Below are 25,103 nucleotides of genomic sequence, written 5' to 3'. Positions count from 1 at the left end.
TGAAAGACCTGGGGGAGCTGGTCTGGGGCCAGCCTGCGTGATCAGTCACACCATGTACCTTGTACTCGCCCGGCCCCCGCGCTGCACCCTGCTCTGGGGAGCTCCGGAGCAACGCTCCGTTACTGCACTGGAACGTTCTGGGCAACGCTCCCTGCTGTAAATCTCTGGGGCTTCAGGGCTGCAAGGTAGCGTCCCGGTGCTCGGACTCTGGGCTGCTGAACCGAGGCAGGCTCGGCCATTAGCCCTTTCCTCCCTGGGGCGGTCTCCCCTGGGTTTGTCTCCTAGCACGGCCTTGCAGTGGGCTCCTGGCAACCAGCGCGTCTTGCCAGCCCAACCAAACCCCTCTTGTATTGACTGACGTCACATTAGCCACTCAGCAGAGCAATCGCCCGGGATCGACTGGCTTCTCCTGGGGCTGGTTCCCCTGGTGACCTTGGCCGGGTCACACACCGGCTTTTTGGCCCCGTTTCCCCAGCTGTAGAGCAGGGCTCGTAAAACCGTCTCTGCTCACCGGGGCGCTAAGGAGGGGCTGACCTGGTGGCATCTCTCGAGGTTTATGGCTGGGGCGGTGGCTGGGCCCTGAACGCCCTGGCGCGACTCACGCTCTCTACCCGTGGCCATGGCCGGTGCTGCCATGGAGCTCTGCCTGGGGCGGTGCAAGGCGCCCGCTCTGATCTCGCTGCGTGAGCCTCCAGCTGCGTTCATCGTACGCGCTGCTGGCTGGCGCTGGAGGGTGGCGGTAAAATTACCAGGCCAGCTCGGCGGTGAAATGGGTCCAGCGCCCCTTCTGGGGCTAGCCCAGCGTCTCCTGCTCCGTGCAGCTGTTCTGCTGGCCTGGGTACACTGAATCCTGCCTCAGCGCGGGGGGACGGACTCGCTGGCCTCTTGGGGGGCCCTCCCAGCCCTCCACTTCGGTGATGCACGGGGCGTCTTTCCGTGGGGCCCACCCCCAGTGGCTGTTCTCTGGAGCGTGTCCACGCGTGCCCGGGCTGGGGGGACAAGCCACATGCACACCTGCTGCATTACAAGGTGTGGGGCAGTGCTGGAGGCTGGGTGGAGACGCAGCAGGTGGGTAGCATGGGGGGTTGGGCACAGGGCTGGGAGCAGGGGGAGATCTGGCTTCGATTCCTAGCTCTGCCATTGCCTCCCTGAGGGACCTTGCCCAAGTCACTGACCCTGCCTCAGTTTCCCCAGCTGTGAAACGTGCCTCAGTTTCCCAGTTGTGAAACGAGCCTTGGTTTCCCCAGCTATGAAACAGGAAGACTCGCCTTGCCTCGGTCTAGGGGCTATCTCTCACTGCATTTGTACAGCGCCTTGCGCGCTGGGGCAGCGAGCTTGGCGGGGGTGCTACCGTAATGCACCTAATAAAGAACAGGAGAGTCCAGCTCTGCCGGAGGCTGCCCCGCCCCGCAGCGGGGGGGAGGAAGTGGGTGGGGTGAGGGCAGCGAAGGGGTGGAGGCAGGGTGGCCCTGCCTCGGAGCGCCGCAAACCATGGACAGCTCCCTCTGAGGCAGGGCTGGGCTGGGTGGCACGGCTGGCTTCATTCTGCCAAGCAACCCGCAGAACCGGCCCGACTCGCGGAGGTGCCAGCAGCGCGGGGTCATCGGGGAGGTGAGTACGGCTCCGGCTGGCTTTGCCCATCAGCTCCGTCACTTTCCCACCCCTCTGCCAGCCTTCTTGGCATCCTGCCGGGCGGCAAAGCACCAGCCTCCCAGCCGGAGGGGCGCTTCTAGGAGGGTGTCCTCTCCGCATCCCTAAAAGAGCCACTGGCCTCCCCTGGCCTGGAGGAAACCACCCTGCCCTTGCTGGCCACAGCTTCCAAGGGAGGCAATTAACCTTCTTTTCCTCCCCAGGCTTCCTGGGGAAACGCGGGGGGGGGACCTGCAGCTGGGTAGGCGCTAGGGGCTGGGGGGGGGCAGAGGCGTGAGGCTGATGGTGTCGTGATGCTGAGGTATTGTGCCCCATTCTGTCCTAATGGGGGACACGGGGGGACCCCAGCGTGATGGGAGAGGGGTCCTGCTCTGGGACGAACCGGCGGCTGTTCTTGTTTATTTGCATTGAGATCGAACTTCCTCCTCACCCCCTGCGCCTGAAAACACAAAGGGATGACGGGTCTGGCTTCTGAGCCCCCCCTTCCGCTGCCTTCCCCCAAACACACGCAGGCCTGGGAAATGCCCCCCTGCCCCCCCCCGTCTCCCCTGCTTCGAACCCGCTTTCTCCGCTCGCTGGGGGCCGTGATGAACTTTCTCCAGCAGCCTGATAAGAGCCGCTGTGGTTTATGGCTCCGGGGCAGAGTCCGGGGGGGGAGGCTGTAAATCGAAGGTGAAGGTTGGCTTGTATTTAAACCCTCTATAAAAGGCAGGCAGGGTTTAAAATAGGAGCAGGTGAGGAGGGAGCTGTAACAGCTGCTGCTGCAGGACCAGGGACATCAGGTGGAGCCCAGTGGCGCGGGGCGAGCGCCCGGGCCCAGAGCTGCGCCAGGAGCCTTCTGCTAATATTTGCCGTCGCTCCTGACCTCCGCCCTGGCCCCCAGGGCTGCGTTTGCCCCCTGGTCAAAGCAGGGATCCGGCTGCGGCCCTGCTGGGGTGGAGCCCGCCTCGCGGGACTGGCTGTGGGCCCTGACCCTCAAAACCATCTAGGCTCCTAACTTCCCCTGGAGGCTCTGGGCGTTGGGGGGGGATTGTGGAGGCAGAGACCGGGGGCCGCTCGGTTGCCTCTGACACTGCCCCACTGGGCCCGGCAGGGCCAGTGGGGTTCAGGGCCGAGCCCATGTGGCTGGCGAGAGCTTGGGTGCCCGGCTGGGAGCAAAGTGCCCTGTAGCCCCCCTTTCCCCTAAAGCAGGGGGGCTGGGCCCTTGGCACGCTGGCCCTGGGCTCACTGGAACGCCCTGCAGCCCGGGCCCCGAGCGTCCACAGCGCCGGGCCCGGAGAAGGGCTAGGGGGGCTGGGGAGTGCGGCTCGGCCGGGGGCGAAGCCTTAGATCGTCTCCCATGAGCTGGGACCAGCCAGCGCTGGCTGAGGGGGGCTGGGGCTTCCCTTCCGAAGGGAGGAGTCTCCCCTCGCTCAGTGACTATGCCATGACCCGGCCCAGGCGGGGGGTGGAGGAATCCGGACACCTGGGTTCTGTTCAGGAGCAGGCCCAGGTGCGTGTGGGGCTGACTTTGTCCCCCTGGCCCTAAGGAGGGGTGCTGGTAGCTGTGGGGCACCCCCAAGCTGCCCCTCCCCTTACAGCCATATGGCTGTGCCGCTAGATGCCCCAGGGCAAACGGTTCCTGCGGGGCGGCTTTGGAGGGATAGGGTGGGGCAGGGAGCAGGCTGCGGAGCTGGGCAGGGGGGCACGGGAGTGGCGGGGAGAACAGGGCCCGATCTGCACTGAGGCCCCCCCCCTCCCGCCCTCAGGGAAGCAGCAAGGGAAAAGCCAGCGGGGGGGGGGAGCCCTGCAAGCCAGGAGATGGCCCAGCCGGTTCCTCCTCTCCCCAGCTGGCATCCTGCTCCCGCCGGCTTCCTGGCCTGATTCACTCCTTTCCTGGCAGCCTCCCCGGGGCTGCGGCGTTAACCCCTCCGGCGCTGGGCCCACCTGCTGGGACGGGAGCTTGCCCTTCCAGCGGGACCTCGCTTGGTTCTGAGCCCTTGGGGTTCGCCTGCTGCTGGGGCTTTTCCCTCGGGGCCCAGCCCTGTACCCCCCTGAGATCCCAGCTCGTCTTCTCACGCTCAACAAGGCAGCTCCGCATCTGGCTGCTGCACAGTCAAAAGCAGGGGACTGTGGGGCACCAATGACACAAAGAACCCAGGTGTCCTGCCTCCTAATCCCCTGCTTGACCCACTCCCCTCCCCGTGCCAAGCAGGGAACCCAGGTGTCCTGCCTCCTAATCCCCTGCTTGACCCACTCCCCTCCCCGTGCCAAGCAGGGAACCCAGGTGTCCTGCCTCCTAATCCCCTGCTTGACCCACTCCCCTCCCGGTGCCAAGCAGGGAACCCAGGTGTCCTGCCTCCTAATCCCCTGCTTGACCCACTCCCCTCCCCGTGCCAAGCAGGGAACCCAGGTGTCCTGCCTCCTAATCCCCTGCTTGACCCACTCCCCTCCCCGTGCCAAGCAGGGAACCCAGGTGTCCTGACTCCCAGGCCCTGGCTCAAAATGCTCCATCACATACCCAGTTCTGGGCACACCCCTGGTCTAAGCACTGGGCCCCCCACCCTCCCCTTTACGTCTGTCTGTGCTGGGTTGGGGGGGGCTGGTGCCCTAGGAGCCCCTGGAGGCAGCTTAGCACGAGGCCCGGAGTGCGCGGGGTCCCTTCCTGCCAGCCCCCGCTGCCGACGGGACGGGGCAGCCCTGCTGCGGGCGAAGGGGTCCCAGGCTGCCCAGCCGAGAACGAGCCGGCTACAAAAATACAAGACTCCCTTCTGCGGTCAGCTGCAGCGGCCGAGTGGGACTAGAATCTAGGCAGCCTGACTCCCAGGCCTCCGTACCCTGCTCTAACCCACCAGGCCCCTGTCCCTTCCCAGAGCCAGGGACAGAACCCAGGAGTCCTGGCTCCCAGCCCCCCCTGCTCTAACCACTAGTCCCCACTCCCTTCCCAGAGCCAGGGACAGAACCCAGGAGTCCTGGCTCCCAGCCCCCCCCCTGCTCTAACCACTAGTCCCCACTCCCCTCCCAGAGCCAGGGACTGAACCCAGGAGTCCTGGCTCCCAGCCCCCCCTGCTCTAACCACTAGTCCCCACTCCCTTCCCAGAGCCAGGGACTGAACCCAGGAGTCCTGGCTCCCAGCCCTCCCCTGCTCTAACCCACCAGGCCCCACTCCCTTCCCAGAGCCAGGGGAAGAACCCAGGAGTCCTGGCTCCCAGCCCCCCCTGCTCTAACCACTAGACCCCACTTCCTTCCCAGAGCCAGGGAGAGAACCCAGGAGTCCTGGCTCCCAGCCCCCCACTGTTCTGACCACTAGACCCCACTCCCCTCCCAGAGCCAGGGACAGGAGCCAGGAATCCTGGCTCCCAGTCCTCCACTCTAACCACAAGATCCCTGTCTGCTCCCAGAGCCAGGGACAGAACCCAGGAGTCCTGGCTCCCACCCCCCAGTGCTCTAACCCACCAGGCCCAGGGACCTGGGCTCTCCCAGATGGATTCAAACAGGGGCAGAGGCTGCCACTCGCTAGCTACGATGTGAGCCGGGGCTGTTCCTTAAGTGGGGGTGGGGGCGTGTCCCCCTGCTCAATCCGTGGGGTGCACTGCGCCCCCCCTTTGCAGGGCTAAGACCCCTCCACTCACTGCTCTCCCCTCCGCTCATCTTCCCCTCCAGCTGTGTTGTAGTTAAAGTACCGCACAGGATCTTTTCAGGGGGAATAAGGCAAAACGCCACATTTATTAGTAATACATGTATTCATTAACACTGTATTATATGCATATAATATATTACACTTACACTCGCACACACACACACAAACACACTCCGTCTTGTTGTTACCAATTAGCTGCTCCCCTTAACTTCACTGGCCAGGTGAGTTAGATGGGGGAGGGGGTGGAGCCGGGCTTCTGCCAATCCGGATCGATGCTCCCATGTTGACAAGACGAGACCCGGGGTCCTCTGCAAGACACCTCACTTTTATAGCAGCTTTCCTCTTATGCAAATCTAGACCAGATTCAAACTCTGTGTCTGTGTCCATTGGTCCTTTGTGCTGCTTTCTTTTGAGTGTTGTCCCAATGCTGCAAAGAGGGTGTTTCCAAAAGTAGGTGCTTGCTTCTAACCCCCGAGGCCGTGGGTATGTCTGCTTGTCTTTAATGAGCCCACTTGACACGTTTTATTGTCCTTGGGTCTGGCTCCCAGCCCCTCTCCAACAGTTGAGGCTGTCTGGAGGTGCTGCCTTCCATGCCTTGCTCATCCACACCTCATTCATTCAACAGGGCAATTGATTAAGACTGGGGGGGGAAGAGCTCTTGTTCTACTGCTAGCAAACAGAATTTTTTCTTCTATCTTATTCTATCCTTAGGGGCTATAATATTCTACCAAGGGCAATGCAAAGTTTCTAAATGAGGTTTTGATACAAAGTCCCATGAAAGCAGAGGTCACACGTGGGTAGACCCACCACAAGGTTATATGAAGAGGCACAATGTAAAGTCATATGAAAATTATCAGAGATTTATCTACAGCTGCTGCCTCCCCACTGCCCGCAGGGGCCATGGAAGCCAATCCGTCCCTGCTGGACACCGTCGGGGTGGGGGACCTGGTGCTGCTGGACCCCCTGTCGGAGGAGTCGCTGTTGCAGAACCTCAAGGAGCGGTTCCGGCACCAGGAGATTTACGTAGGTGTCGGGGGCTGCGCAGGGGGGAGCAATGGGGCCGATCAGGGGCTCCCCCCGCCCCAGGAGAGGGAGCTCTTGTGACCCCCCCCCCCCGCTTCGCTCTCCCCCCCACGCGCTCATGGCCTCCGCGTTCCCCCCCCCCCAGACATACATCGGGAACGTGGTGATCTCCGTGAACCCCTACCGGCCCCTGCCCATCTACTCCCCACAGACGGTGGAGGATTATCGCAACTGCAACTTCTTCGCCCTCAAGCCGCACATGTGAGTGGGCCGGGCGGGGGCCATCGCTGAGCGAGCCCCCCTGGGTGGGGACAAACTGGGGAGTCAGGGAATGGGGCTCGGGGCCTTTCCCTCTAGGGGGCACCGGCTCTGATCCATCCCCAGGGCAGGGACTGGCTGGCTCAAGGGGGCAGGGAATGGGGCTCGGGGCCTTTCCCTCTAGGGGCCGCTGGCTCTGATCTGGCCGCAGGTTGGCCGGGACTAAAAGCCCTACAAGCCGTGGGGGCCGGCGTGGAGTGTATCAGCGTCTCAAGCCGGGTCCCGGAGCTGGCGGCAAGGGCAGGTTCCCGGCCCGTCCTGTCCCGGGGTGGACGCCGAGTCCACAACGGGCTTATGTATAATTGAGTCAAACCTGTGCGTGCTCAGAGTCACTGACAGGTTCAGCGCCGCTCGCAGGAGCGTTTGCTTGGGGGGAGGGGGGGAGGAAAAAGCATTGTGTGATATGGTGCCCCTCAATCCTGATCCGCAGCCCCCTGCTAGCCCAGCCGAGACCCCTGAGGCCGGGCCTCCAGCCAGGCTCTTGGGCTAGGGAGTGGGGAGCCCTGGCCGGGGCTGGGGGGCGGGATCTGTCCCTTTCTAACCCCTCTCCCTTCACCCCCCCCAACCACCCACTTATAGCTACGCGATCGCTGACGATGCCTATCGCTCCCTGCGGGACCGTGACAAGGACCAGTGCATCCTGATCACGGGCGAGAGCGGCGCGGGCAAGACAGGTGAGGAGAGGATTCCCACCCCTGGCAGAGCCTGGGGAGGGGGGGGCTAGGGATGGTGTGCGAACCCTGCGGGGTCGTCAGCTGAGTCGTTCCCACAGGGAGCAGAGCCCAGGTTTCGGGCAGCCGGAAGTGGCGCTTGCAGGGGGGGTGGCGGGCATGGGGGGAGGTCGTGGTGGGGTCCCTGCTGGAGTCACCCCCTGTTCTCTGCAGCCAGGAGGCTGACGGGCCCCAACGGCCGGGCCGTTGTTTGTCCCCGCAGAGGCCAGCAAGCAGGTGATGTCCTACGTGGCGGCCGTGTGTGGCAAGGGTGAGGAGGTGAACCAGGTGAAGGAGCAGTTGCTGCAGTCCAACCCGGTGCTGGAAGGTGGGTGCCCCCCGGCCCTGAGAAGAACCTCTAGTTCCCCCGCCGGGGCCTGGCCGGTTCGTGCCCCAGAGCCCGGCCTGGGGGGTGTCAGAGGCCACGGGGCTCCCAGGTGTTCCCCCCGCCAGGGCCTGGCCGGTTCGTGCCCCAGAGCCCGGCCTGGGGGGTGTCAGAGGCCACGGGGCTCCCAGCTGTTCCCCCGCCGGGGCCTGGCCGGTTCGTGCCCCAGAGCCCGGCCTGGGGGGTGTCAGAGGCCACGGGGCTCCCAGCTGTTCCCCCACACCGGGGCCTGGCCGGTTCGTGCCCCAGAGCCCGGCCTGGGGGGTGTCAGAGGCCACGGGGCTCCCAGCTGTTCCCCCACACCGGGGCCTGGCCGGTTCGTGCCCCAGAGCCCGGCCTGGGGGGTGTCAGAGGCCACAGGGCTCCCAGCTGTTCCCCCCCGCCGGGGCCTGGCCGGTTCGTGCCCCAGAGCCCGGCCTGGGGGGTGTCAGAGGCCATGGGGCTCCCAGCTGTTCCCCCCGCCGGGAGCCTGACCCAGGCTGGCTCTCCCCCAAGCTTGTCTGACCCTCCCCCCGCACCAGCCCCAAATCCCGGCCACGCCCCATGGCAGGGAGCCCCCCCCGCGCTCTGCCCGTGGCCACGTCCTCCACACCTGCTCCACCCCAGAGAGGTTGCCCTGCAGCAGGCGGGGTGGGGGGGGAATCCCAGGAAAGAACAAATAACGATTCTCTCCCCCCCCCGCCCCGTTCTCGTCGCAGCCTTCGGTAATGCCAAGACCATCCGCAATGACAACTCCTCCAGATTCGTGAGTGGTTCTGCCTCCAGCCCCCCCCGGGACCCCTCCCCACGACTCCTGTTCCCCCAGCATCTCCCTCCCCCACCCTCACGACTCCCGTCCCCCTCCCCCTGGACTCATGTCCCCCCAGGGTCTCCCTCCCCCGCCCTCCTGACTCCCGTCCCCCTCCCCCTCGACTCATGTCCCCCCAGGGTCTCCCTCCCCCGCCCTCCTGACTCCCGTCCCCCTCCCGCATGATTCATGTCCCCCCAGCCTCCCCCTCCCCGGCCCCCACGACTCCCATCTCCCCCTCCCATGACTCATGTCCCCCCAATGCCACCCTCCCCCACCCTCCCAACTCCCATCCCTCTCCCCACCCTCACAATTCCCATCCCCCTAACATCCCCCCCGCACCCTCGTGACCCCCGTCCTGCCCTGCCCCCTGACTCGTCCGTCTCTGCCTCTCCCAGGGCAAGTACATGGACGTGGAGTTTGACTTCAAGGGCCAGCCCCTGGGGGGTGTCATCAGCAACTGTAAGTGCCCCGAGCCCCCCTTCCCCGCGGGCAGGGGCTGGGCTGGGCCCGGGGCCAGCGGCTCTGTGTGGGGCCGGCCAGAGAGGAGCGTGTGGGCACCGTGCCCTCCAGCGTGTGCCAGGGGCAGCGCCGTGTGCCAGGACCTGGCAGGGACTGGGTTAAGACCGGAGCGGGACCGGGGGCCTGTCCGGAGGGGGGTGGGGGCGGCACGTGGCAGAGGCTCCCAGCTGTTTCCACCCCTTCGCCGGAGCTTGGGCTTCCTGCAGGGAGCAGGGCCACAGATCCGTTCCCAGCCCAGCACAATGGAACAATAGGGGCTGGACCCCCGCCCAGCATCCCTCCCCGAGCATCCGGCTCCCCGCCCCCTCCCGCACCAACCGGGCCCTGACGTACCCACGGCCAGTGCTGGGCACAGAATCTGCCCCCCGGCGCCCCCGTTCCCCCCCAGCAGCCTCCCAGGCACTGCTCCCCTCGGCGGTGATGTGTGTGGCCCTAAGGCTGAGCTGGGGATCCCCCGTGTCTCCCCCCTGCAGACCTGCTGGAGAAATCCCGCGTCGTGAGACACGTCAAAGGGGAGAGGAATTTCCACATCTTCTACCAGCTCCTGGCCGGGGGATCTGACCAGCTCCTGAGTACGGCTGGGACCCCCTGGGCTGGGGGATGGGTTTGGGCAGTGCCCCCACTGGGCTGGGGGATGGGGAGGGGGTTTAGCCTCCGTTGACCAGGCCAGGCTGGGGGCCGGGGATGAGGTTTTTGGGCTGCGTCGGCCGGGCCGGGCTGGGGACGGGGTTTGGGCAGTGCCCCCACTGGGCTGGGGGCCGGGCACAGGGTTTGGGCTGCGTTGGCCGGGCCGGGCTGGGAGATGAAGTTTTTGGGCTGCGTTGGCTGGGAATCTGGGGACGGGGTTTGGGGCCCATCGCAGCAACTGCAGCCCGGGCAGGGCCGGGTGGGGGGACCCAGGCGGGAACCTGCTCTGGGCTCAGCCGCGGCCTGTCCCCTCTCGCAGAGGAGCTGAAGCTGGAGCGGGACTGTGGACACTACGGATACCTCGGCCGGGAGGACCCCAGCCTGCCGGGCATGGATGACGCGGCCAACTTCCGAGCTGTTCAGGTCCAGCCTGGAGGCGGGGGGGTGGGGGGCGGGTGAATCGGTCTGTCTCTCTGCCCCCAAAATCCCCACACTGCCCCCCGGTCACAGGGTCACAGGCCCGGTGCTCGGCACCCGCTCCAGATGCTGCTGGCCGGGACTCTGGGGTGGGGTCTCCCCTCGGGGCTCACTCCCCCCGGGGCAAGGAGCCAGCTCGGTTCGGCGCCTCGTGGGTCTGCCTTCTGTCACCCGGTGAGCTCCCCTGGGGGAGCCTGACACGCCCCCCAAGGGCCCTGCCTCCCACCCGCGGCCGGCAGGAACTCCCAGCCAGTGGGTGAGAGGTGGGTTGTTAATCGCCGGGAACCCAGCGTAGGACAGAGCTGGTTAGCACCCACCAGAGACTCTCAGCAAAGTGCATCGGGGGGGGAGCCAGAGCCCACGGCCCTCCCCCCGAGTCCCAACCCAGGAGACTGACCCCTTCCAGCTGACCCCCTCCCGCTGCGCCCCCCCTCCCCCCGCTTTGTCTCTTTCCCGGGCCAGCAGGTCACCTGGTCTGCACCAGCACCTCCGGCTGATCCTTGCAGAGGAGGGGGGCCCATCAGTTGCCACCCTTCAGCGTGTCGGCCGTTCTCGGCAGCCCGTCGGCCGTCACACCTGCCCTCTAGGGGTCGCTGCGATGACGCGCCTTATCCTACACCACCAGATACTTGAGTAGCACAGAGGGGAAACTGAGGCACACACCGTATTCAGACAAAACATTGAGGAACATTCCCACTTGGTCACATCCCCCCCAACTCTGCACTGGCCTGTCTCCCTGGCAGGACGCCATGACGGTCATCGGCTTCTCGCCGGCCGAGGTGCGGGCGCTGCTGGAGGTGGCCGCCGTGGTGCTCAACCTCGGGAACGTACGGCTGGGTAGCCAGTTCCAGGCCAGCGGGATCGAGTCCTGCAGCATCCAGGACAACCAAGGTCAGGCGGGGACCCGCGGTGGGATGGGACCCCTGCCCTCGGCCCAGGCGTGGCTCCCCCATCTCCCCTCCCGAGGCCCCCTCTCCTGGGTGTGACCCACCCCCTCCCTGGTCCCGTGACGGTCTCGCCTCCTGCCCCACCCCCCCAGCAGCCCAGCCCCCCCGGCGTCATTCCCCGGGGAGCTAACCGGCCTCTCCCCGTGCAGCCGTGCGGGAGATCTGCGAGGTGATCGGCCTGCCGGAGAGCGTCCTGGAGAAGGCCCTGTGCTCCCGCACCGTGGAGGCCAAGAAGGAGAAGGTGGTGATGGGTCTGAGCGTGGCCCAGGTGAGCGGGGGGACGGGGCGGGAGGCCCAGAGCCAGACCCGTTCCCTTTGCCGCACCCGGCATTTGCCGACATCTCCGTCAGCCCCCCCGAACCCTGTACCCCCAGGTCTCCTCCCAGCGCCCCCCGGGTCCCACCCGTTAGCGGTGGGGCTGGGCCGCATTCGCCCCCCAGCGTCCGGCCCCCTCTTGCCAGGGCTGTGCCAGGCTCGGGGCTTTTCTGAGTCTGTCCCACGGCCGCGGGAGCTCCCTGGTGCCCGGCAGGGCCTGGCGCTGAGACGTGAGGCCGGGGGAGGTCTCTTGTCTGAGCCACCCCGGCTTGGGGCTGAAATCACCAGCTCAGAAGCAGGTTCCCCCCCCCCCCACACACACACACGTGGTTCCCAGGCCCGGGGTCCCTCTGAGCCGCCCCTGTGCAGCCGCCAGCCTCCAGCCCCTTTGCCTCCGCTCCTAGGGCTGCTACGGGCGGGACGCCCTGGCGAAGAACATCTACAACCGGCTCTTCAACTGGCTGGTGAACCGCATCAATGCCAGCATCAAGGTGGGTGTGCTGGAGACACCGGCCCCGGGTGGGGCCCAAACCCCTCGGCGCGGGAGCCCCCCGGCCAAGGCGCAGGAGCCGCTGTGTGGAGCCCGGCTAGCGGGGAGGTGGGGGGCTCCCTGTGCTGCTGGACAGCTGCTGTCGGATTCCCTGCTCTCATCCCTGCTGTCTCCCGGTGCCCCCCCCCCTTCCACCTCCCCGTCCCCTCATCTGCCAGCTTCACCCCACCCCCTCGCCCTGAGTCCTGCCCCCCTCCCCGGGCTTTGCTGGAGCTCTTGTGCCAAACCATCCAACGGCAGCGCCCCCCCCACCCCCACGACCCCTGCCCCCTCTGTGGAGCCCAGGCTGGGCCCTCGGGACACGGCGAGTCTGGGGGTAACAAGCCCCCCTGTTTGCCCAGGTGGACTCGAGCGAGCGGAGGAAGGTGATGGGAGTTCTGGACATTTACGGCTTCGAGATTTTCCAGGTTGGTGCTGGGTATGGCACCCACGCGGGGCAGCGGGCAGCTGGGGAGCCCAGGGCAGGGATAGCAGGGGGCTGCGGGTTGGGGGTGAGGGGCACCGGCAGGGCTGGGAGTGGGGAGCCCAGGGCTGGGCTAACAGGGGCTGCGGGTCGGGAGTGAGGGGCACCAGCAGTGTTGTGGGGGGGAGCCCAGGGCTGGACTGGCAGGGGCTGCGGGTCGGGAGTGAGGGGCACTGCAGAGCTGTGGGGAAAGCTCAGGGCTGGGCTAGCAGAGGGCTGAGGGGGGCTGCGGGTCGGGAGTGAGGGGCACCGGTGGAGCTGGGGGTGGGGAGCCCAGGGCTGGGCTAGCAGGGGCTGCGGGTCGGGAGTGAGGGGCACCGGCAGAGCTGGGGGTGGGGAGCCCAGGGCTGGGCTAGCAGGGGCTGCGGGTCGGGAGTGAGGGGCACTGGCAGAGCTGGGGGTGGGGAGCCCAGGGCTGGGCTAGCAGGGGCTGCGGGTCGGGAGTGAGGGGCACCGGCAGAGCTGGGGGTGGGGAGCTCAGGGCTGGGCTAGCAGAGGGCTGAGGGGGGCTGCGGGTCGGGAGTGAGGGACACCGGCAGGGCTGTGGGGAGGGGTGGGAAGCTTGCCACGCTCCCGGCTTCCTGGGTGCGGCACCCTCCTGCCCAGAGCAGCAGCCCCAGGTTGGGGGGGGGGAACATGGCCCCAAATCCTCGTCCCACGGGCCCTTCTGCCTTCTCCTTCCCGCCCAGAACAACAGCTTCGAACAGTTCGTCATCAACTACTGCAACGAGAAGCTGCAGCAGGTCTTCATCCTGATGACGCTGAAGGAGGAGCAGGAGGAATACGTGCGGGAGGTAACGGGAGCCCTGGGCCGGGGCGGTTCCGGGAAGCCCTGTCGTTCCCCTGCCGCTACGGGCACCCCCCTGCCCGGCGTAGCGCTCCGATGGCAGCCCAGCGAACGGCACAGCGAGGGCGGCCGACGGGCAACCTTTGGCACTGAAGTGACCGGCCTTTAGCCAGGGCTGTCGGGAAGGGGGGGTTGAGAATGACATCCCCGCCCCCGCCCGGGAGTCCACAAGCTGCTCCGGCGACCCCGCCCGACAGCTGCCGGCAGCCCGGCCCCCGGCACGTGCGGGCGGATTTGGCGGCACCATAACAGGAAGGTTGGGAATAAAGACTCGCCGAGCCCCGGACGTCCTGTTCCCCCCGAAGCCGGGGGTGGGGCTGGAATCCCCCGGTGAGAACCGCGGCCGGCGGAGTGTGTGGGGACCGCGTGGCTCAGCGCGGTCACGGGGCCAGGGCAATGGGTCAGACAGACGCGGCGGTGGCTGCTTGGTTCGGTTCGGTTCCTGGCCCAGGGCCACCCCGTGGGATCCCTTCGAACCGGCCCTGTCCTGCTCCCGGCGTCAAATCCGCCTGCTGGGTGCTTAGAAATCCCGCGCGGGCGTCTCTCGGCTCTGCCCCTCGCCAGCGCTCCGGGCAGCGGGTTTGTGGAGACGCTTAGCACAGCCGCCAGACCAGTGAGCCCAGCGACTTTCTCCAGACTGGGACGGGGGCTCGGATTCCAGCTCCCCCCCCCCCCCCCCGCCTCTGGTGTGAGCATCCCAGGCCCCCGCCCGTGCAGCCCAGCCCCCATCCCAAATCGAGCTGGGCTGGAAGTCGGGGGGTTCAGGCCCCGAATGCCACTAAAATCCCACCGGCGCCCCGGGCCGTCCCCGTCAGCTGGACAGGCCTTCGCGGGTCTTCCCCGCTGGTGCCGCCGCCAGCCAGGTCAGGCTCCCACGGCCGCTCTCCTCCCCAGGGCATCCAGTGGACACCGGTGGACTTTTTTGACAACAGCATCATCTGCAGCTTGATTGAGGACGTGAGTGGCTGGTTGAGCGACGGCCGGTGGTGCCGGGACCAGCTCTTGGCGGGAGGGGGCCTGCGGGCGAGGGCTCCCCACCCCGGGCAGAGGAGCCAGGACAAAACATGGGCATCGCTCACCAGCCCTGAACAGGGGCCAGGCCCAGGCCCTGCCAAGGGGGCATTTCGCCTCCTCAGCTCTGCTGGTTTGGCACAATTGGCCTTTTCTGGACAGGAAAGAAATAGCAGAGAGCTGCGGGTCAGGAGCTGCAGGGGGAGACCGGGGCTGGGCTAGCAGGGGCTGCGGGTCGGGAGTGAGGGGCACCAGCAGAGCTGGAGGGGAGCCCAGGGCTGGGCTGGCAGGGGGCTGCAGGTCGGGAGTGTGGGGCACCATGGAGCTGCGGGGGGGGACACCCAGGGCTGCGGTAGCAGGGGCTGCGGGTCGGGAGTGTGGGGCACCATGGAGCTGCGGGGGGGGGACCCAGGGCTGGGGTAGCAGGGGCTGCGGGTCGGGAGTGCGGGGCGCTGCGGACTGGGCTGGCCCCAGGTCCGTGACCCGCTGGCTCTGTGCAGAGCAAGGCCGGGATCCTGGCCATGCTGGACGAGGAATGCCTGCGCCCCGGGGTGGTGACCGAGGAGACCTTCCTGGCCAAGCTGAACCAGGTGTGTGCCAGCCACAAGCACTACGAGAGCAGAGCCACACAGAACGCCCAGCGCATCTCAGACGCCAGCCTGGCCGGCCCCTGCTTCCGTGTCCACCACTACGCCGGCAAGGTGAGCTCCCAGCATGCACTGCTTGGGCTTGGGGGGGCCCAGACTGCCCCACGTGGGGCCTTTGTAGGCTCGAGTGGTTAGACAAGGGAGCACCTGGCTCTGGGAGGGGAGTGGGGTCTAGTGTAGGGTTACCATACGTCCGGATTTACCCGGACATGTCCGGCTTTTTGGGCTCCAAATCCCCGTCCGGGGGGAAATCCCAAAAAGCCGGACATGTCCGGGAAGATCAGGACATGCGGGCGGCGGTGCTGGGCCGGAGGCGCCCAGCGCCGGCGGGGCCGAGCGCCGGCGCTGCCGGGGGCTGGCGGGGCAGAGCGCCGGCGCTGCTGGGGACCGGGAGCACCGAGCGCCGGCACTGCTGGGGGGCCAGCGGGGCAGAGCGCCGGCCAGCGCTGCCGGGGGACCGGGGGCCGGCGGGGCAGAGTGCCGGCGCTTTTGGGGAGCCGGGGGCACCGAGCGCCGGCCAGCGCTGCCGGGAGACCGGGGGCCGGCGGGGCAGAGTGCCGGCGCTGCCGGGGAGCCGGGGGCACCGAGCGCCGGCGCTGCCGGGGGCTGGCGGGGCAGAGCGCCGGCCAGCGCTGCCGGGGGACCAGGGCTGGCGGGGCAGAGTGCCGGCGCTGCCAGGGACCGGGAGCACCGAGCGCCGGTGCTGCTGGGGGGGCCGGCGGGGCCGAGCACCGGCCGGCGCTGCCGGGGACCGGGAGCGCCGAGAGCCGGCGGGGCCAGGGGGTGCTCGGCTGGGGGTCCGGGGGGCCGGCGGGGCTGGGGGGTGCTGAGCGGGCCGGGGGGGCCAGGGGGTGCTCGGCCGGGGTCCGGGCCAGGGGGTGCTGAGCGGGCTGGGGGGCCGGGGTGCTGAGCAGGCCGGGGGGGCCGGCGGGGCTGGGGGATGCTCGGCCGGGGGGCCGGGGGCCGGCGGGGCCAGGGGGTGCTCGGCCGGGGGCCGGCCCAGGCTGGAAACGCGGGGGGGGGGGGGGCAGCCTGGGCCGCTCCTCCTCCCCCCACACCCCCCCTTACCTGCTTCAGGCTTCCCGCGAATCAAACGTTCGCGGGAAGCAGGGGAGGGGGCGGAGTTGGGGCGGGGACTTTGGGGAAGGGGCGGAGATGGGGCGTGGGTGTGGGCGGGGCTGGGGGTGGGTCCGGGGTCCGGTGGAGTGTCCTCCTTTTGGAGGCTCGAAATATGGTAACCCTAGTCTAGTGGTTGGGGGTGGGGTGGGAGCCAGGACTCCTGGGTTCTGTCCCTGGCTCTAGGAGGGGAGTGGGTCTAGGGGTTAAAGCATGGGGGGGCTGGGAGCCAGAACTCCTGGGTTCTATCCCCGGCTCTGGGAGGGGAGTGGGGTCTAGTGGTTAGAGAGGGGGGTGGGAGCCAGGACTCCTGGGTTCTGTCCCCGGCTCTGGGAGGGGAGTGGGGTCTAGGGGTTAGAGCAGGAAAGCCGCGAGCGGGCTGGGAGCCAGGACTCTCTGGGCCTGGGGAGTTAGGGGAGCCCCTGCCAGTGACACTTTGGGTCCCTCCCCCCGCAGGTGACCTACAACGTGACGGGGTTCATGGAGAAGAACAACGACCTGCTGTTCCGCGACCTCTCGCAGGCCATGTGGAAAGCTCGGCACGAGCTGCTGCGCTCCCTCTTCCCCGAGGGGGACCCCCAGAAAGCCTCCCTCCGGCGCCCCCCCACCGCCGGCTCCCAGTTCAAGGCCTCCATCGCCACGCTCATGAAGAACCTGTACTCCAAGAACCCCAACTACATCAGGTGGCCAGGGACGGGGGTGGGAGCAGGGCTAGAGCTCAGCGTCTGCCGCTCTCAAACCCAGGCACTATGGGAGAATCTCCCTGGCTGTGAGCAGTGTAGGGGCTCTGACACACAGTGGAGTGAGGGGAGAAACTCCCCAGCTATGAGCAGTGTAGGGGCTTTGACACATAGCAGAGTGAGTAGAGACTCTCTCCCAGCTGTGTAGGGGCTCTGACACACAGCGGAGTGAGGGGAGAAACGCCCCAGCTATGAGCAGTGTAGGGGCTCTCACACACAGCAGAGAGAGGGGAGAAATTCCCTGGCTCTCAGCAGTGATGGGGCTTTGACACACAGTGGAGCAAGGGGAGAAATTCCCTGGGCTGTGAGCAGTGTAGGGGCTGTGAAACACAGCAGCCCAAGTAGAGACTCTCTCCTGGCTGCGTAGGGGGTTTGAGACACACTGACGTGAGGGGAGAATCTCCCTGGGCTGTGAGCAGTGCAGGGGTTTTGACACACAGCGGAGCCGTCTTTAACCTCCTCCCCTCTCCGGCCCAGGTGCATCAAACCCAACAACAACAAAGAGCCTGGCGTGTTCACGGACGGGCTGGTGCAGATGCAGGTCCGGTACCTGGGACTCCTGGAGAACGTGCGTGTGCGGCGGGCCGGCTACGCCTACCGGCAGGGCTACGAGCCGTGCCTGGAGCGCTACAAGATGCTCTGCAAGCAGACCTGGCCCAAGTGGAAGGGGGGTGCCAGGTAGGGGGGGCAAGGAGCATGGGGGGGGTTGTGGGGGCTGGGAGCACCCTGCTGGGTGGGGGGCAGCCTGGGAGGGGAGCTGGATGTGCCCCCTGTGGGGGGATGCTGAGAAGGGGAGCGCTGGGGGGGGAGGTGTCAGCCCCACGCAGGGAGTGTTGGGGGGCGGGAGGTAGCAGAGGCGCTGGCAGTGCCTGGGGGGAGGGCGTAGCAGCGACTGGCTCAGCCCCATGGCGCTGCCCCCCTCTCGTGGGTCACCACCCTGGCCTGGGCTCCCCCTGCCGGCCCCGCCCCTGCCCCTGCAGTGGGGTGGCTTCCCGGGGCCCAGCGCTTCCCCCTGGGAGTTTCCTGCCGGCTGCCGGGGGAGCGTGGGGGGGCAGAAACCTGAGTCCGGTGTTTGGTGCAGGGACGGCGTCCAGGCCCTGCTGACCGACCTGTGCATCCCCCTGGCGGAGCTGGCGTACGGGCGCACCAAGATCTTCATCCGCACCCCACGCACCGTGAGTCCCTGGGGGGCTGGGGCGGGGGGAGGGGAATGGGCTAATCCAAGACGGGGGGGTTCCATGGGAAGACCCCTGGTTGGGGGGGGCAGTGGAACAGCCCGAGCTGGGGACGTTCCCCGCTGCTGGGGGGCGCTAGGTGGGAGGGGCTGTGCCCCCATCCTCCCTCTAGCTAGATCCCCCCCCCCGCTTTGGGGGCAGCCGCCCCCCAGTCTGAGGCGTGTCCAGCTGCCAATGCCAAGTCCGGCCCCCTGGCCCTTCCAGCCGGCGTCCCGAGAGAGAGGGCAACTGGCCTGAGGGCTGGGCCGTGGGGTGTCCAGGGCTGGAGAGAGGGGGGACCCCGAGTTCCAGCCCTGCTCGGACCAGACTCCAGGGAAATTTCCCTTCCGTGGCGGGGGCGTCCGCGTGCTCCTGCTGCAGGCGGCACCTGAAGGGTTAACATGCTCTGGGGGGGCCGTCCTGGCTCCCCTGCCTGGCTTTGACCCTCCTGGTGCCCCCCCCCCAGGTCTTCGACCTGGAGGACAGGCGCCGGCAGCGCATGGCCGATCTGGCCTCGCTGATCCAGGCCACCTACCGCGGCTGGAGGTGTCGCACTCACTACCAACAGATGCGCAAGAGCCAGATCGTCATCTCGGCCTGGTTCCGGGGACAGGCGGTAACTCTCCCCCCCGTCTCCTCCCGCTTCCCCTCAGCCCCGGGGGGTGGCCCTTAGCTTGGCTGCTCTCCGCTCCTCCCACCTGCGCTGGATCGGGGCCCCTCCCTGACCCGGGCGGGACGCCGCTTCCCAAGGGGAATTTCTTAGGTGTGTTACCCGGCCCGGATCAGGGCCCCATTGCGCCCAGACACGGAGGGAGGGACGCAAGCCAGGCCCTGCCCCACGGCGCGGATGAGGGACGGAGGATCGTCCCCTTGCCCAAAGTCTGCGGCCGAGCCGAGAATAGGACCCAGGCGTCCGGGATCCCTGCCTTAGACCGTCCTGCCCCTTGAACCCTCCGTTCGGATGCAGGGCTGCTCGGGGGGGGGGGGGGGGCGTGCAAACCCACCAGGATGGGCCCCGGGGGAAAGGTCTTCAGGGCCCCCAGAGTCCGGCTGCGGGGAGCCATGCCCGGCCCTCACTGGCATCTCAACCTAGTCAGCGCCACGTGAGTTCTCCGCCCCGCCCGCCGTCAGTTCCCCGCCCCGCCCGCCGTCAGTTCCCCGCCCCGCCCGCCGTCGCCCGTTCACACCCGGACTTTCCCCTTTGCAGCAAAAGAAGCGGTTCGAGCAGATGAAGAGGTCGACGTTGCTGATCCAGGCCTGGATCCGGGGATGGAAGGTGAGGGGGCAGTGCCTCCCGGAGGACCCCTCTCCCCAGCCAGCATCTCTCCGGGCCGCCAGCCCACGGGGCCTGCAGGCGCTCGTGGGGGACGAGCCGTCGGGAAGGCGCCGGGGCCCGGTGGGCAGCGGGCGTTTGGCCGGCGTGAGGGAGTCCCCGAGGTTTGGCCCTGCATGGTGGAAACGTTCACCGGGGATCTTCGCGGGCCGAGTGGGACGTGGGTGCTCGGCGCTCTTGGGGTGGCCAGGGTGGGGGGCAGGGGCCCGAGAGAGGGGTGGGCGGGGGGCAGATTGGTACCAGAGCCCCGGTAAGAGGCAGGCTGCATTGGACTGACCCCAGGGGGGCTGTGATGCCGGGGGGATACGGCCTCGCCGGAGCACACCGCCCCCTACAGGATCCTGGCCAGTGCCCCGCCCGAGTCGCTCCTCCCGGGGCCGGGCTCCTTGGAGTCTCTCGCTCTGTCTCTCCGCGTCCGTCTGTCCTTCCTCCTCCTCCTCCTCCTCAGGGCTCCGGCGGGGCTCTGACCTCTCGCCCTTCCCTCTCCGCAGTCTCGCAGGCTCCTGCGGGAGCTGAAGCACCAGCAACTCCGCAGCCGGGCCGCGGCCACTATTTCTGCCTACTGGAAAGGGTACAAGGTAACAGCAGCCCAGGCGCCGGCCCGGCGCCCCGCTGGGGCCTCTGTGCTGTGGCTTCCGGTCAGCCTCTGCCCACGTCCGCCCCGCGGCCGGGCCTCACCTCCCCGCTCGGGGCGCGGCCGGGGAGCCGTCCGGCACCCAGTGCCCAGTTTAACGCGTGCTCGGCCCTTGACTCGATACCGGGCCCAATGCCAGGCACTTTCCCTGCCAGCTGCTCTGCGCCTGCCTCTCTCGCGCTGTCCCGGGCCTGTCCTGTCTTTCCGCCCTGGCCCCCTGTGGGCTTGGGGGCCGCTTGTCTTCTCCGCTTCCTGCCCCGCTCCAGAGCCCGGCCCCGGCTGGGACGGGGGCTCTCCGGGGATGGTCTGGGGCAGCCGGGGAGGGAGCGCGGAGCCCAGGAGAAAAGCGAGTGGGGTTAGCCAGGAGAGAGGCAGGTTCCCCCCGTCGCCTGGCCCGTCTCACACCCCGGCCCGCCACGGGGCTGCTCACGGGGACGTCTCCCTTTGCAGACGCGGAAGCAATACAAGAAATATTTCCGCTCTGGGGCATCCGCCACCCTGGCCAATTTCATCTACAGGAGACTGGTGAGTCGGGGCCGCCCAGGGCTGAGGGAAGGGACAACGGGCTGGAAATCTTCAAAAGCGGGCGCTGAACCGCTTAAGGGACTGGGACATGGGGCCTTTCCCCTCTAGGGGGCACCGGCTCCCATCCGGCCCCAAGGCGTGGGACTGGCTGGCTCAGGGGGGCAGGGAATGGGGCACGGGCCCTGTCCCCTCTAGGGGGCGCTGGCTCGAATCCGGCCCTAGGATGGGAACTGGCTGGCTCACGGGGTGGGGGTGGGACCCGGGGCCTTTCCCGGTTGGGTTTTTAAAACGTCCACGTGGGTTTTGTAAGACTCCAGAACCATTTTCAAACCTCTTGAGCCGGCGCTCGCCCTCTGGGGCGCTCTCGCCCCCGCGTTGGACTCTAACCCATTAGAAGGCATTCCCGCTCTAGAACCTCGTCGTTTGCAGTCTAGAACGTTCTGCGTTTTCACCCCCTGTGTTTTCTGTTCCCCGTCGCCCAAAGCTGCAAAAGTTTTTCCTGGGGCTGCGTAACAACCTTCCCCCCCTGGTAGTGACGGATCGCAGCTGGCCCGCCGCCCCCTACAAGTTCCTGGCAAACACCAACGAGGAACTGAAGAAAATATTCTACCCCTGGAAGGTCTGTCGGAGGAGAGGCCAAACCCCAGGCCTGGCTGCTTATCCCCTGGCTCTCACCGCGGAGAGAGGGGGGAGGGTCTGAACCCCAACTTCCAACATGCTGCCTCCCTCCGTTCCCTCCTGGCACTTTTCTTACCTTCCCCTCCGAACGATTCGGCAGCTGTTCATCAGCTGCCATGTCCGCCCCAGAGGCGGCTGCATTGCAGTGCCGGGGAAGGGAAGCCTCTGCAGTGTTGCTCTGTAGCTGGTACCAACAGCTGAAGTGTCCCACCCTAGAGATGGCTGCATGGCAGGGCTGGGTGACCAGGCCCCGTTCAGCAACTTCCCCCTCCCGCTCCGGCGCTGGCTGTCCGTCAGCTGCCACGTCCCAATTCCAGAGGTGGCTGCATTTTAGTGGCAGGCGACGCGACCTCTGTAGTTCCACGCCCCTCCCCGCCTCCCTCTGGGTTTTCTTGGCGCACCTGCCCAGCGCGTGATAAATGACAACGGCCCCATCGGCCCCTCTCTGCTCCTGGCCGGGGATCGGCCCGCTGTGATTCCCCACGGCCGTCTCCCTTATTCACCTCCTCTAGGGTCCCGGTGGGCGGTCCCCCCCTTTGCCCTCTCTGCAGGCGGGATCTGGGGTCTGGCCCTGACCCGGCTTTCTCCTCCCCTCGCAGTGTAAGACGTATCGGGACCGGCTGACCCCGCAGAGGAAAGCTCTCCTGCAGGACAAGCTGTGTGCCAGCGAGCTCTTCAAAGACAAGAAGACCCTGTATACCAAGAGGTTAGCATGGGGCGGGGCGGGGCTCAGTCCTCCAGTGGAGGGGGGGCTCAGTCCTCCAGTGGGGGGGCTTGGTCCTCCAGGGGGGGATTCGGTCCTCCAGTGGGGGCTCCCAATCCCAGAGTGGGGGCAGGGCAGCAGGACTCCGGCTTGTGATTTAAAGCGAGGGGTGGGCAGGGCAGGCGGGCGGCTCATGGGTCCCGCGTGGTCTCTTCCAGCCTCCAGCAGTCGTTCCAGGGCGAGTACCTGGGTCTCCAGAAGAACCCCAAGTACCGGGCGCTCCACACCGCGGCCGAGGGCAAACTGGTCCTGGCCGACACCGTGCGAAAAGTCAACCGGGCCAACGGCAAGGTGGGGCGGCCCCTCCCCTCCCCAGGCCGAAGGGCTTCCTGCTGTCTCCTCTGCCGGCCCGCTGCAGCGAGGTCTCCCCGGCACACTTCTCTGCTGCCCCCCAACCCGCTCTGTGGGTCGCCCCGGTGTCCCCAGGCCCGGCTGCTCCCCGTCCCCCTCTCCGGGCGTGGGGATAATAAATCCTCGCCCTTCGCTAGCGCATTTCACCCAGAGAGCTCCAAGTGCGCCCCAAAGGAGGTCAGTCTCGTCGTTCCCCTTTTATAGGGGGGAAGCGGAGGCTCTGAGCGGGGCAGTGACTTGCCCGAGGTTACCCCGGCCAGAGCTGGGAACAGAGTCCAGGCGTCCTGTGTGCCCGTCCCGGGCACTACCCTCTCGGCCACGCTGCTCGGGATCGGGCCCCGACGGGCCGGGCCGTGCACCCGAACCGAGCGCCTGGAGCTCACCCTGTGCTGATGCCTCTCCCGGGACTCGGTGTCTTGGCCTCTTTGGGGTTTACTGAGGTGCAGGTTGGGGGGTATCAGCCCAACCCCCCCCACACACGTGTCTGGCAGCCCCCGCCCGCCCTCACCCTCCCGCCGGCTCCTTTTCAGGCCGTTCCCCGGCTCTTCCTGCTCACCAAGAATCACATCATCCTGGCCGACCCCAAGGCCGCCCAGCCCAAAACCGTGGTCAGCCTGAGCGACATCCGGAGCGTCTCGGTCACCCGCTTCTCCGACGGCTTCTTCGTCTTGCACCTCAGTGAGGTACGGCCCGGAGGGGCGGGGGGGCGACGGGGCACAAGGGGTGCTGTGGGCGAAGGGCCAGCGCCCGCGGCTGCCCAGGACCCCCACGGGCTCTTGGGAAAGGATTTTCCAGCGGGGGGAGGCTGTGCGTGACCCCTTTTCCCACAGCTCGTGGGCGGACAGCGGGCGTCACTCATCGTCCTGCCACGCCACGGGGGCCCCCTACCGCGTCAGTCCCGGGGTGTCAATCAGTGCTACTGTCCCGGCCTCGCTGCAGTGCCGCGCCGGGAGCAGCACGTCCCGCCGGCCCGGGGCTGCCAGCAGTGTGGGGAGGTGGCCGGAGGCCCCCCGCCTCCTCCCGCAGCGAGCTGAAGTGTGGGGGGGCCGTCCCTGTGTTTGCTCCGCCCCCTTAGACCTCCACAGTGGGCGCCAAGGGGGACTTCCTCCTCGTCAGCGACCATCTGATCGAGCTCATCACCAAGCTCCACCAGACGCTGCTGGAGACCACCGCCAAGACCCTCAACCTCCAAGTGGCTGATGAGTAAGGGCAGGGATTGGCCAGAAGGATGGGTGGGCGGAGCCTGAGCTGGGTGTGAGGGGGAAGAGGAGGCTTCTGATTGGGCTGATGGGCATGACTGTCACCTAGGCGTGTGATGGTCTCTGTCGCCCTCTGGTGGCTTTTGCCTGGAGGAGGATAAGAGTCTGTTACCGCTGCTGGCTGAGGGACCCAATCCTCTAGCTCCAGTGGGTTGGAGGCTCGTCCTTCTAGCGCGATGGGGGTTCGAATCCCGCTGCCGGCCCAAGCAGGGTCCCGGCCACCGTGCGAGCATTTAGCAATGGCCAGGGCAGGCCGGGCTCTGAGTGGCAGCCGTGGCAACCCAGCACCGCTTGCACCTCCGGCTTTTTCCCCAGCCTGGGGCGGCGTGTTGGGCATCCCTGGGGGGAAGGGAGGGGTGGGGCCGCGCCAGGGATCAGGGCTGATCTCAGAGCGCCCGGGGGTCCGTGCAGGTTCTCCACACAGTTCGGCAAGAGCAGCGTCGCCATCCGGATCGTGGAGACGGCCGAGAAGAACAGGGTGGCGCCCGTCTGCAAAAAGAAAGGCAGTCACAGGATGGAGGTCCTGGTCCACTGAGGCGCCAGGACGCCTGCCGTGCCACGGGGCGGGGATGGCTGGGAAGCCGCCGTGCCAGCAGCTGAGAACCTGGCGCTCGAGGCCCCATGGCAGGGCGCGATCCCGCCCGGCTGGGGGCACAGACCTTTCTCCTTCCGCTCTGATCCCTGCCAGTCTCTCGGCAAATTCAGGCAGCCCGAGGCCAGACTCGTGCCCGGCTGGTGAGAGCCCTTCCCTTTCCGTGCTGGGGGGGGAAAGGTCTTCGCTCGAGGCCGGCTCCCTGCTCTCGGGTGGGGATCGATGCAAATAACATTAAATATCTGAGCAAGTGGGACCGGTTCTGCCTCCTGTCGCTGTTATGTGTTACGGTCGCGCCAGCCCCCGAGCTCGGGGCCCCACTATGCCAGGCGCTGCTCAGACCCCCGGGGAGACCAGCCTCTCCCCAAGGGGCTCCCGGAAATGTCCCCGTTTTACAGCCCACGGGTCACTCGGGACGCTCGTGGTGGAGCGGGGGATTGAACCCTGGGATCCCATTAATCAGACACCAGGGTAACGGAGCACAGACGCCACCGGCCTCGGCCGAGGAGCAGAGATGCCGGCGATGGGGCTGGACCAGCTCCAGGAATAGCAGAGGGGCACTGGCGCCATCCCCGCTGCTGCCTCTTCTCTGCCGTCCCGGCTTTCTTTTTCCAAGCCAGCAGGTGGAGCAGTTGGCACGGCCCATCTCAAGCCGTGCCATGGGGCGTAGACACCCCACTTAGGAGCCGGGGGCTCATCGGGCCGGGAGCTTGGGTTCCATTCCTGGCTCTGGGCGCAGGGGTCTATTGGGTTAGCGCGGCGGGGCTGGGTGCCAGGACTCCTGGGTTCTATTCTAGGAGAGGAGGGAGGGGAGGGGGGGTCTAGTGGTTCCGAGGGGGGAGACTTGGGAACTGAGACTCTTGGATCAAATCTCATCCGCTCTCTGCCTCAGTTTCCCCCTCTGCACACCAGGGATGATAATCCTACCACGTGGGGGAGGGAAATGAAACTTTGCACGCTGCTGTGAGATATTGAAGGGTGGGGGCCTGGGTGCCACAGG

At 67.3% G+C, this 25,103-nt stretch overlaps 1 protein-coding gene across 3 annotated transcripts; it reads left to right on the top strand.

The window, feature by feature from the left end:
- The first annotated feature begins 1,457 nt into the window (after positions 1-1,457).
- MYO1A (myosin IA) lies at positions 1,458-24,362 on the top strand. 3 transcript variants are annotated; one of them, XM_024112009.3, is made up of 29 exons: positions 1,458-1,611; positions 6,141-6,292; positions 6,438-6,553; positions 7,190-7,284; positions 7,544-7,648; positions 8,404-8,450; positions 8,891-8,954; positions 9,488-9,586; positions 9,961-10,064; positions 10,862-11,009; positions 11,215-11,333; positions 11,785-11,871; positions 12,272-12,337; positions 13,083-13,187; positions 14,135-14,197; positions 14,752-14,952; positions 16,471-16,697; positions 17,232-17,432; positions 17,836-17,929; positions 18,435-18,584; positions 19,176-19,244; positions 19,793-19,879; positions 20,386-20,460; positions 20,945-21,079; positions 21,738-21,844; positions 22,060-22,192; positions 22,783-22,935; positions 23,328-23,455; positions 23,923-24,362. In XM_024112009.3, exons 2-29 carry the CDS (start codon positions 6,170-6,172, stop codon positions 24,044-24,046), a joined length of 3,225 nt encoding a protein of 1,074 aa, XP_023967777.2. In that variant the 5' UTR covers positions 1,458-1,611; positions 6,141-6,169; the 3' UTR covers positions 24,047-24,362. The 3 variants fall into 3 exon arrangements, with proteins under 3 accessions (XP_023967777.2, XP_008173777.2, XP_023967778.2); XM_008175555.4 differs by having other exon boundaries at positions 1,481-1,611; positions 6,165-6,292; XM_024112010.3 differs by lacking the exon at positions 19,793-19,879 and having other exon boundaries at positions 1,482-1,611.
- The last annotated feature ends 741 nt before the right edge of the window (positions 24,363-25,103 follow it).

Source organism: Chrysemys picta, chromosome 22, assembly GCF_011386835.1.
Source record: "Chrysemys picta bellii isolate R12L10 chromosome 22, ASM1138683v2, whole genome shotgun sequence".
Taxonomy (NCBI): Eukaryota; Metazoa; Chordata; order Testudines; family Emydidae; genus Chrysemys; species Chrysemys picta.
The sequence above is the reverse complement of the archived record's forward strand: the minus strand, read 5'-3'. Positions and strand labels throughout refer to the sequence as shown.